Source organism: Mustela nigripes, chromosome 8 (assembly GCF_022355385.1).
Source record: "Mustela nigripes isolate SB6536 chromosome 8, MUSNIG.SB6536, whole genome shotgun sequence".
NCBI lineage: Eukaryota > Metazoa > Chordata > Mammalia > Carnivora > Mustelidae > Mustela > Mustela nigripes.
The window spans coordinates 91197271-91209645 of record NC_081564.1 but is presented as its reverse complement, the minus strand read 5'-3'; the positions used below and the strand labels follow the sequence as shown (position 1 = coordinate 91209645).

The window sequence follows — 12375 nt, the reverse complement described above, 5'->3', positions numbered from 1 at the left end:
AACATTTTTATGAAACAAATAGCACGTCCACCAGCTAACGTTCAAAAAACGGGAGCACGGAGCCTAGCACGTCTGCAAGTAGGGTCCAGCTGTCGCCAGTTAAGCCATCCTCTGCACACGGTACTGGAGCTGCTGGGGAGACTTTGCGCTGACAAGAACCACGGACATTTTCCTGCTGCTGCTCAAAATAAACTAAAATATGTCCTGCTATGTTCGGGTCTTCCCGGAGTGTGGCGTGGTGCTGGGGCAGAAAGGCCACCGAGCACCGGCCGGCACACGGCTTCCGTCCCCAGCAGAGCCCAGCAGGGTGCCACCAAGGGGCCATGTTCCCTCGGATGCACGATATGGTTTTCTGCAGAGGCTGCACGACCGCCTGCAAACGGAGACCCCTACAGGCAGGCAGGACCCTCCTCTCGAGGGCACTGGCCCAGGGGGGCCGGTGGGACTCAGGACTGGCTGACGTGAGTGTTTCCGGCCTCTCTGAAGATGACCCAGGAGACAGACAACAGTCTGGCCTACAAAATTACCTGCAGCTTAGTGCCATTTGGTCCTGAAGAAAACCCCCACTGTATTTAGTCTCCAACTCAAAACGTCGTCAAGGCCCTGTGGCCCTTACTCCCACAATTAAACCTTTAACAAAAGAGAAACCCCACCGATGTGGCCTATCTTCGGGGCGTAAGGCTGAGATCCTACAAGGGACTGCTGGCTGCGCCCCGGGCAGGAGGTCATCGAGGGTGTCTCGTGGGGCAGTGCAGGCCGCCAGTGGCCCCGGCCCCACCAGCCCAAGGCCGGGCCCTCGCCAGCGTTGCCGATGCCCTGACGCGTCACTCAAGGCCGCTGCGCGTGTCTCGGTGGAAGCGTCCCTGGGAAACCAAGGGTGGTGGTGAGCACGGTGCGCCCTGCCCCCGGCGCGCTGGCGCCCGCGGGCCTCACCTCTTTGTCCATACTCTCTAAGTCCTCCTTACACAGGGTGTACAGCGGCATTGTCTCGGACATGCTGGGCTGTCGCTGCCGTCCACTGGGGCCGGGCTGCTCTCCGGGTCGGCTGTCCGGCAGCTCTTGAGCAAGCGTCTGCCGCGGCGGCTGAACCACTCTGAAATGAATGTCACAGGTCCCACGTGAGGAAGGTCACTTGGAAGGACTCCTGATTCTTGGAGCAGGTGCACACACACACGCACACGCACACACACACAGCATTCTGGCTACGACAAGGCACCGTGTCTCCGCACAGCACCTGCTCAGGCTTTCTCTGAGCGCCGCCTCCTGCTGGAAGCGAACACCCGCCTCCTTCCGCCAGCATGACCCCGCTTGACCCGCCTCCCCCGGCTTCGCGCAGAGGGCGGAGCGGGAAGAGCTAACGAACCACCACAGCCTAGAAAGCATCAGGAAGCATTCCTCATCCTCAAGTCCCGTCAAGCAAGCCGTGGGGCTTCTAAAACGACAAAGCCAACAGACCATCTCCCCGTGGTCTCCGGAACAGGAGGACGTGCGGCGCGCAGAAGCAGGTGACGGGCTGAGGTCAGCCATCTGCGGGAGGGCACGGCTCTGCTGAAGGGTCAGATACGAACACAAAACCCAGCAGCCCCGGGGAATGCTCTTCCCCGGGTCCATCCCAGGCTGGGCACAGGGAGCTTCTCCCAGCGCCTCCCGCAGGCGCGCACGTCTCCATGTCAGACCAGAAGCACGCTCTGGCGCATCACTGCCTCGATGTGGAGTGGCTCGTGTGTGCCCGGCGGGTCCAGCACGAGTGGCTGTTTTGAGTGGCTGCTCGTAGGGCTCAGAGCCTGCACGAGGTGCCTCGGGCCCCACGGCCACTGCCACCCACACGCTCCCTCCCCAAGATGCTGATGCGGGAAAACCTCAGGACTGCGAGCTCCACCCACACCCGCAAGCGAAGAGAAGCAGCTGGGGAGGCAGCTGGCGTCCTCTAGCGGACGTGGGACTTCTCCCCGGGAACATGGAGCGCCCCCCTCCGTGCCCCCAGGCATGGGGACACACGCTGCCTCGCCAGTGCTGCCCACGCGAGAGCGTCTACACAGCTCTCCGCCGGCACGGCTCGACACTGCCACACGCACTGGCCGGCGGACCCAACATGGGAAAACAGCAGAGTGTCTGAAAAACAAGTATGTCGTTGAGGTCTCCCCTTCAGAACAACGATTTCAGTTAAACCAAGACCTGAGACATGCCAACAGGTCAGGGCACGCGGGCCGGCCAGGCCGCTTCTTGCAGGCTCCGGCACTCCCGGGTGGGCCCACCTCCCGGACCCTGGCCCCCGAGCTCCCTTTACCAACGACAGGCCACACCGGTGGTGGGGTCTCCACCGAAGGGCAGCTCCCAGCCGGGGGGCACAGGCAGCCAGGAAGCGCTGTCCTTGGCCAGAAAGCCCCAAACATGCAAACAGGCCACTCTTCTTACGCGTCTTGTCTGCTGGGAACCGCTGTTTCACTACTAGCGCGATCCAGTGTTCACACGAGGTGGCCCACGGCTCCCCTGAAATGTGTGAGTGTCTCCCAGGCGGCTCAGGTCCTGTGTCTGACAAGGTCAGCTCTGGGGGACGAAGGCCCAGGACGAAGAGCTCCGTGTTCCCGACACCAGGCTGCTGGCACAGCTGCCCCAGACGGCACCACAGACTCCAGAGGAAATGAAACACAGAGGGATTCTGCATCTGTTCTGAATCGCAAGCTGACCTCCAGTCCCAGGCAGGCAGGCGGGCCTCTGTCACCCCCCTGGGAGCTCAACCTGAGACCCGGGCCCCCAGGGGACACAGGACAGACCGTGGAGGAGGACTAGGAGCCGGCAACGTGAAGTCCCAATGGGCAGACACGATGCCCCGAGAGCAGGCTGCTCCCTGCAAGGGAGGCTCAGAGAGAGGCCACCGCGTAGGACAGGAATGCCTGGGACAGGCCCTCTCCACCGCGGGCCACCACCGACAGTTGCGGGCCCCACCAGGAGTCTCCGGAAAGGCAGAGTGGGGAGCCAGGACCTTTCCTCCTGTCCAGCCTGGGATGAGCGCCCCATAACCGTGCAGCGTCCGTGGGGACCATGGCAGGCAGAGCCTGGACAAGCACCTCTCCCTGCAGCTGACAAGGCCCTCGTCTGGGCTGGGAGGTGTCGGACTCAAGATGTTCACCTCCACCCAGTGGTGAATGCGGGGGCCACGGGGGGCAGCCGGAGCCCCCACGGCCTGGCGGCAGCAACCACCCCCAGCGGGTGCCACGGTGGCCCGCGCAGACCGGGACTGCTCCCCGCCGGGCACAGGGGAGGCGGCCCGTCCACCTGTGCTGCGGGTGCGGCGCCAGGCAGAGGCAGCCAAGCTCTGGGTCCAAATAAGGTCCCGACGCTCACGGCGTGACCTGAAGCCGTCCCGGCTGCCATCGAAAATCACTCGTCCTACCAAGAACCAGGAAGGTCTCCAGCGGAACGAACGTCCACTCGGGGACAGCGGAGATGCTAGAACTACCCGAGGCAGACGCGAGGGCATCGCAGTAAAAACGCTTCCACGAAAATGACAGGCGCACGCAAGGAGCGTGAGGAAAAGTGAGCAGGGGCTTGGCAGCGGAAGACGCGGCAGCAGCCGCAGTTTCTTAAAAATGCAGGGATGGGATCAACTTTGTAAGGAAGGAGACAGAAACCACAAAAGCTGTAAACCCGAGGAGTCGCAGAGTACAGAGGAGAGACCGATCAGAACAAGCCAGACCGCGACGAGATCCAGTCCTCGCGTCCCACGGCAGAGGTGGAAACGGCCTCAAAGAACTGGGGCTGGAAACGTCCTGAACTTGGTGAAAGACATTCAACTTTCCGTTTAAAATGCTGAGCGAATCCAAAGAGGATAAAGCCCCGAATCGACATTAGGACACATCCTCATCAAATTCATTACTCAAAACAGAACAAAACAAATCTCGAAAACAGCAAAAGAAACAATTCAAATGACAGAACAAAGGAAACCACGTGACCGTACCGCTGCAGATAAAGCACCTGAAAAATTCCACGCCCGTTCAGGATAAAAACTCACGGAAACCTGGGAAAGGGGCGAACTCCCCCTGCTTGGTAAACAGCAGCTGCAGAAAACCTAGAGCCAGAAACGCACATTTTCACCTGAAGACCAAGAAAAGACGAGAATGTGTGCAGATGAAGGGTCAGTGGGAACGCAGCCGTGACCCGCAGGCGCACCCCGACACCGGCACCGGCACCGAAGCCAAGGAAAGGACGTGCAAGAGCAAAACCGACCCGCCACCCCAAGTCTCATGCCCCGTGCAAAAACCCAGAATGGGTCACGGTCTTAAATAGAAGGCGTGAGAGCTATGAAACTTCCAGAATAAGACGTAGGAGGAAACCTTTAGGATCTAGGACCCCAGAGAGAGTTCACAGACTTGAGAGCAAATGTGTCCTTCATGGAAAGAACGAATCCACGGAACCTGATTCACCGAAATGAACCACTTCTGCTTCGCCCGGCTCGGTGAAGATGAGGAAAAGCTACAGAGAAGAAACTCCTTCCAGCCACACCGTCCGCGGACGAGCGGTACCTGATGCACAGCAGGACGCACCCTCCGCAGTCCCGTGACCGCCCCGTGGGCAAACAGGCGAAGACAAGACGCCTCACGGAACAGGACGTGGGGGCCCGCATGCCCGTCAGTGGGACCGACAAGAACGCAGTCGACCCCAAACACGGTGGGGTGTGGGGAGGGGACTGTGCTGCTTCTGGAGGGAGTGAGAGAAGGTGCTGCCCCTCCGGAGGGAAACCGTGCGCACGCTTGGCACACAGTGCGGCAGGCACGGCCCCGGGCTTCGGTCCCGCGGAACCGGACACAGACACAAAGGCTAGGAGCAGCCCTCCATGGGGGCCCTCCTCCCGGGGGACCCCTTGGCTGTGGGGGAGAGAATGAGGGAGTACACATGAGTAGTGCGGCAACGGTGACTGGCCCGGGGCCGAGGGGGGCCACAGATGTGCGAGAGCCTGTGTGTGTGGCACTGCTAGGTCGACCGGAGGACTGGGGGGCGGGTTAGCGGTCTCGAGGTTATGGAGGCGCGGGAGGGGGGCCGGCGGCGGGGGCCTGGGCATGGCAGCGGCGAGACTGGGCTGCAGGTGTGCACGGGCTGAAGCAGGGAAGGGCACCCGGGCTCGCTCTCTTTGTACCCTTGCCTGTGGGTCCACAGTGACCTCAAAACAAAACTTTCCTTTTACAAGATTCTACTTATTTATTTGACAGACAGAGATCACAAGTAGGCAGAGAGGCAGGCAGAGAGAGAGGAGGAAGCAGGCTCCCTGCCGAGCAGAGAGTCCGATGCGGGGCTCGATCCCAGGACCCTGAGATCATGACCTGAGCCGAAGGCAGCGGCTTAACCCACTGAGCCACCCAGGCGCCCCTCAAAACAAAACGTTTTAACAAAAGCAACAACAAAAAACCCCACAAACGTTCATAACTAAGAGCACAGCATCACGATGGGTTAAAAAAAGAGAGATTCAGAATTCTGGACGCCACCCTTGCGGGGCAGTAAGTCCAGACGGACCGCGTGGTGAGCCCTGGCTGCTCAGACCCCGGCCCACCCCCAGTCCAGGGCGCTCACCTTCCCCTGCAGGCACATCCTGGGGTCCCTGCCAGGGGAGGCCCCTCGACCCAGCCTCGGGAGGGGAGGACGGAGCCTGGCATCATGCCAGCAACAACAGGGGCGCCCCAAGGTGAGCCAGCAGCCTAGAGCCCAAACCACCAAGGCAAGGCAGACACTCACAGTTCCCCAGGCCTCGGTCAGACAAGCGCACAGAGCAGCGTCCCTGCCCACAGGCCCAGGCGCCATGTCACAGTGGGGTCTTCACAGGATGGGGCTCAGCCACCCCTCCTGGGGCTCTCCTTCCCACAGCCCTCGACACACAGGGACAGGGCAGCCTCGGGCAGGAGGGGCACCAGAGCCTCGATGGGGGGCTGGTGCAGGCTCGTAGCCCATGATTCCAGGGACCTGCCTGTGTACATTGGCACCTGTGAGGGCAGACAGAGCAAACAGAGGTGCCCTGGGTCGCTGTGCGTGGACGGGGGACTAAGGACACAGGCGTGTGTGGGCCCGGTGTGAAATCAAACGGACAGGGAGCTCTAGCTCCATGCGGAAAGGACGCCCTTCCTCTCTGCCGCAGCTCTGAGCCGCGTGGGCAGGCTCCCGGTACAGAGCACCTGCGAGAGTGCGACCCGAGCCCTACCTGGGCCTCTGGCCTCTGGGCCTGGACGGCTGCCACCCCTCCCACGGCAGCGGGGCACTGCGTTCGCCAGTTTTATAACGCAGAGTGCTCTGTACGCTAGGAAGGAGAGAGACGCGGGCCGCCCCCCGCACGCGCACACAACTCGCATGCCCTCCCCCACGGGCAGACGCGGGGCGGCGGTGACCCATGACTCGTGTGGTGCAATCACCCTCCCGAGGTCCAGAGAGAGGAGAATCGCGTCGGGCGGCCTGCAGCAACTAACACTGTGCACTTTCCTCCGGGAAGACGAGCCCACAGGTTTGTCCTCCTGTGCCGTCCCACTCGCGGGCCGCGGGTCCCGCACAGCTCGCACGGGGCGCTGGCGGCTATGGGACCACTGCGGCCCTGCGGTAGGAGGCGGCGCTCGGCCGCAGCGGGGTCCAGCTGGCCGTCCGTACGCGCTTCCGGCTGATCACGTCTCCTCCCGCAGCGGCTGTCCTGGCCGACCGCAGCTTACTCTGAGCCCGCAGCCCCAGCCGTGTCTGAACTCCAGCTCTAACCGCTCCAGACGCTGTTCTGCGCCCAAGGATTAACTCAGAAGTTCATGATCTAATTCCCGGCAGCGTGAAAGGCAGAGTCTAAAACCCAGAAACCGCTCACGTGAGCATCGGTACAGCCCTGATGCCGTGACGGCTCTGGGGACACCAGGGCACTGAGGGCTCACGCTGGTGCCAGGCATGGGGTCCGCACTGCAGACGCACACCCTGTCCGGTCCGGCACACATTCCCGGACGCGGAGCGCACGCCCCACGCAAGACCACCCACAGAGAGAAGCCCGACACGGCGTCCCCACGGCGGCGCAGCGCCTCCTCCACGAGGGAGCTCTGGATGCTTGTGACAGAAGCCCCCCTGCACGCCCTGCCCCGTGCGACTGTCGTAAACTGTGACACGGCTTCGCGCTCAGCGCTGGTGTCTGGGTCCATGTGGGCGAGGTGCACGGCTGGGCGTCCGCTCGGCTGGATGAAGAGACACGAAGGGAAGGCTGTCACAGCGGGAGACGCTCTCACCTCTGCGGCTGAGCCACGGGTCCCGGTGCCAGCGGAGTCCCCTACGGACCCTCCCCCGTCCCACAGCCTGTGCTCCTCCTCAGTCTGACCTGGGACTGCCATCATCTGCCCAGGGTACCCTCGCTCCTCTTCACCGCGCCGCCACCCGGCCGAGCCCAGCGCTCAGGAGCCACACCCAGGCCGTGGCACTGCCACGTGGAAGGACAAGAAATGGGGCGACCCCGGGGACGCTCCCCCCTCCACCGCATAAACACCTGTGAACAAAGGCCGTGAAGTGGGGGAGAAAGGCACTGCAGCCTCCCACGCCCCCAGAGATGGCAGCACAGGGTCCAGATGGCCACCTGCCTGTCCACGACTGACCCTCTTCTCGGCACCCCCCAGTGTCCCGCACAAGCGAACCAACGGCGTCAGCACCAGCTTCCTGCAAGCGTCCCGGCAGCGTGCCCACATGCACGAGGGCTTTGCCCGCGGGCCCCTGGCATCAGGGTCGCAGAGCCTACCCCCAGGAAACCACTGAGGGAGCCGAGCGTGCCTGTGCTCACGAGACAACCAGCTCCTCCAGAGGGGAGACGCGTGAGCACCAGCTTCTGCCCAGCTCGGCACCTGGCCTCCATCCCCCTGCCCTGTGCTGACTGCGGCCTCGAGGGCTTTCTCAAGTTCTGGTGGCCGCGGCTATGGCCACGGGGAAGCAGCTGTCCTCACGCACCTGCCAGCGCCCAGCCCGCTGGGACCGTCTTCCCTCGGGTCTCCCTGCTCTGCCTTTCTCCCCCCAGCTCGCACCGGGCCAGGAGAGCCGGACCCTGCCCACGGCCCCAGTATGCGCCCAGTGTCCACCCAGCACACACTGCCGCCTCATGGTGTCAGCCGCTGTCCGCGACCCGTGTGGTATCGGACGCCTTGTCTTACTCACACGATCCTGTGACCCATGAGCTCACTGAGCCCGCTGTACGTGCGGCAAATAAGGCAAGCTGCTCTCCTGCTGCTACCGTGTGTGAACACTCGCATTCAAGGTGCACGCCGGACCTGTCACCTGAACATGTGTGTCAGCTCAGGCTGCTGGACGCTTTGGAGGACCTTAACCGTATACCCTGAACATCAGTTATCGGTACCCGTGGTTAACGGCACAGGATACATACACTCTCACTGCACGTACAAAAGCTGCACTTTCACAACCCTGCAAGCGAGAGCCCTGACCATGACGGCCGATTCTGTTTCCTGTTACCCAGCTTGGGTCACAAGTTACAGGATCTGAGGATTTGTTTCTTCTTGTTGCGGTGCCGCCTTCAGACGTTAAGGCCCTATGCTGACCCGCCCCGGCTCCTTCCGGTTCTTCTCCGCGGCATCCAGCATGCGCGGATTCTGAGGACTGTCCTCCGGTTAACTGTAGGTTGCGACTTCACAGTTCCGGAACAGGCTTTTGTTTTCCGCATCAGCTACAAGTCTCTGCTGACCTTCTCCACCGTCCACCTGTTTTGCCCGTCCAACTTCATCAAGCACAACACTGTTACTTGAAAAGATCTGTCCCCTTCTATGGGACTCTATCCCAAGTCCCAGCGTGCTGACCGCTTCAACCCCGAGCTTGGTCCCCAGAGCCCAGAGGCCTGGCTTCACTCCACACAGACCGAGCCGTGTGCCTCCCACCCACAGCTTCTCCGGCGATTCTTACTTGGCAGGACAAAAGACCGATAAAAGGCCCGCCACGCGCCACAGCCACGCTCCAGCAGCACATTTCCCAGAGGAGGGCTGGTCGAGGGGGCGCGGAACCATCCACATGCTCAGGCCCCGGCAGTCAGCACTGAGCCCAGCACCCGTGAGCAGATCGCTGCCTACTGCCCCACCCGGCTCTCCCCTGCTGGGAGCATCTACTCACACCTGCCTCTACCTGGACCACATCTCAGGGACTGCCCCAGCCACAGAAAGCCCCGAGAGCTCCGGAGCCACGTGGTCCTCCCGCTGACAGGCTGGCCTCCCACTGGGGCCAGAGCCCCTCTGACGGCCTCTGACAGGCACTGAGTCAGTGGCGCCTCCTGCATTAACGGAATCTGCATTAACCGTGGCCTTTCCCCCACCCCAGACCTGTGCCCACACAGCCTGGTCCAACACCTCGCTCCTGACAGCGAGCAGATTGGCCTGTCCCTCAAGGCCCCTGGGGCAGCGCCCTGTCCCCCACACGTTCCCTCCAAACGCAGGAAGCTCAAAACCAGGCTGAGCGCAGCATCTCAGGAAACATGTCAGCAGTAAAAGTGACCATTTGCAGCGTATGGGACGAGGCAGCGCACACAGAGCGTGTCCGGAGCATCTGCGCGGTGTCAGAGCTCCGAGGGGAGAAGGCAGAACTGGCCGAGCCAGGGCTCTCTCCCTCACGTCTCTGCTCACAAGCAGCTGCCACAACCGCCCCCTCAGTCTCATCTGGGCCAGAAAGTGCGATGGGCACCAGGGGACCCCAGAGCTGGCTCCCACTCTGGCCCTGCCACCCCTGCCCGCCGCTTCCCACCTCCAGAAGGGATGGACCAGGGGCCACTGGCGCGGAGGGCCTCCTGCGGGGGGATGAGGGCCGACGACAGGGTGCAGGTCAGGTCTGCAGCTGGAAGAGCTTCTCAGGCAAACCACAGAGCGAACGCAGGAGTGTGGGGCTAGACCCCGGCCTGAAACGTTCCAGGGTCGGGGACCAGGACGGAACAGAACCTGCACGGGGCCCAGTGCCTCCGTAGGGAAGCCCACCCCAGCTCAGGGTACGGCAGAGCCCCAAGTCCACGTTCCGCCAGCACCGGCGGGTCAGTGCTCAGCAAGCGTGGCAGGCCGGACACCTGGGCACCCCGCCGCGGCGCGGCCGCGCAGACTCATGTACCTGAAGGAGGAGTGCTCCGCGTGCACTGCCAGGGAGCCAGGGGGCCCGGGGCCCGCAGCACCTTTCCGGATGAGCTTGCCCGTGTTGGCGTCATAGATGCGAACGTCCGGCCCAGCCTGGGCCCGGGGATGGACAGGCGTCGGGTGGAACAAGGCAGCCGGTGGTGCGCCCTGCCGGTCCGGAAAGGCCGCTGGGCCATCCTCCCTGTGGGGACAGAGCGAGGGCTGTGAACACGCGCCGGCACGGCCGCTGGCCTGGCTGCAGCTGCAGGCCTGTCCAGACGAGGACGAGCGGAGTGCGTGCCCCGTGCCTAGCCTGGAGCCTCACACAAACTGCAATCACTGCCCCTCTGATGCCAGGTTCAGGGCTTCACCCCTGACCACAACAGCCGAAGTCGGACAGAGAACAGGACGCGTGTTCTCAAGCCGTCTTCAATAGACAGACTGTCGCCCCACAAGCCCACAGAACCACTAGACCCATCAGGCTCCCACCCGCCCCTCGCTCTGGTCACTGTCACCCCGGCCACCGGTCCTCCGTGGGGCCTCCGTCATGCACGACGCTGCCCCCGGGCCAGGAAGGAAGCGCAGGCAAGTCGGTCCTCCCTGCCAGCATTGCTCGGCGGGCAGGGGACAACCGGGCTTTCGGGAGGTGGCGGTGTGGGAGTCTGAGCTCTACAGGGTCGGGCCCTGCTGGTCCCGGAGACGCAGCACGCGTCCGCTGGCAGCACCCCGCGCTCGGGGGAGAGTGGGCAGCAGGCGCGGGCTGGCGCTCACCTCTGCACTCGGCCGTAGTCCTCCCTGAGCGGGAAGAGCTGCTCCTCCACCCTGTCCCAGCGCTCCAAGCAGCTCCACAGCCAGTCGGGGTTGACCACGTGCAGCTGCCCGCACTCCTGGGCCTGGCGCACCTTCTCCGTGCCTGCGGGGAAACCAGCTCTGTCAGTCCAGCCTGGGCTGCAGGCGCCTGGTGGCCTCCAATCACTCGGACTCTGAACCCTGCCCGGCACCATCTCTGTGTCTGAAACCTGGGACTTCACTCCAACCACCGCTGCCCGCCCCCCAAAACAGGGACCCACTGTGGGGTCTCACAGGACCCACGGGCAGGGGAGGGATGTGACGGGCCGACGGACCCCAGCAGAGCAGCCAGCAGGCACCCGTCCGTTTCGGTGGGGAGTGTCCCACTGGTCCGAGGCCTGCCCCACCCAGCCCCTCTGCCAAGGTCACCTCGTTACCGCGCCCAGTGCCGCCTGCCGAAGGACAGCGGCCAGTGGCCAGGGTGAAAGCAGATCAAGCGGAGAATGGCGATGCGGTGTGGGTGCGTCCCTGCCACACACGCGTCTGTGTCCTTGGAAAGGCTCTTCAACAGTTGGTGAGGACACCTGTCCCACCCGCCGCAGGCGGACCGCCCTGTGCTGTGCCCAGGGCGCAGAGGCCAGGCCGGCTACCAGCACTGTCAGCCATCAAGCGTCCCCGAGCGAACAAGCCGGGACACTGAGATCGGGGAGGATGAGGGGCTGGGCACCCAGGCAAGGGGGAGCCACAGGCAGAGAATGAGCCCCACGCCTCCTCCCCCGCGCCCCTGGGGCTCACTGCCCATGTGCGATGCCTGAGGGAGGCAACAAGCCTGCCCCCACCTCCTGGTTAAGATCTTCCCACGTCTCGCACCAGGACGGGCCACCCAAGAGCCTGTAGCTCAGTCCTGGCGGGCGAGTGGGCCCCACGAGGAGGCTGTGACCTCGGAGGCCCGGCTGGGCAGGTGCAGGCGTGGGAGGAGCAGTGCCTGAGCAGCCGGGGGGCGGTCTTGGTTCAGAAAACACTGCACCATCACGGGTGAGGATGGGTTATTTTAGCAGCCCCGCGTGTTTCTTCTTGATTTGCCCGTCGCCGAAGGGGTGTTTCCCGGACTGAAATCCCGGGAGTGTAAGGGGGACGTTGCTACAGTGACTTTCCCAACCTCATCCCTTAGAACGAAGTGGTTCCAGCCGGAACCTCCGTGCTGGCTCTTCTCAGGGCTTCGCTGCCCACTCCCCACCGAACCATGTGTGCTGACGCCAAGGTACTTGGGCTCCATCATGAACTCCCCATCCCCCTCCTCGGCCCGACCCACATGTGCCCCCCCACAGCAGGCGGAGGAGCCCGACGGGCGGCGGCTGGGAAACACGGAGTGCCGCACCCGTACCTGGAGTGCACACCCCCGCCCCCCACCCAGGCAGGGACACAAACAGCCCGTGCCACCAACACGCAGCCAGCAGCAGACACGTAAGAGGCAAGGATTCAGGACGAGGCTTCTGACAGCTCC

The 12375-nt window shown here is 63.4% G+C and overlaps 1 protein-coding gene across 3 annotated transcripts in view; it reads right to left on the bottom strand.

The window, feature by feature from the left end:
- Positions 1–12375, bottom strand: part of CTDP1 (CTD phosphatase subunit 1) — a 51331-nt gene that overhangs the window by 16677 nt on the left and 22279 nt on the right. For 2 of the 3 annotated variants that reach the window (XM_059409864.1, XM_059409865.1), the window contains exons 9-11: positions 10854–10995; positions 10081–10284; positions 934–1093 (exon numbers count right to left, since the gene is read on the bottom strand). In XM_059409864.1, the coding sequence (XP_059265847.1) occupies positions 934–1093; positions 10081–10284; positions 10854–10995 (506 nt within the window). The remainder of the gene's footprint in view (positions 1–933; positions 1094–10080; positions 10285–10853; positions 10996–12375) is intronic. The other variant, XM_059409863.1, reaches the window with a different exon arrangement.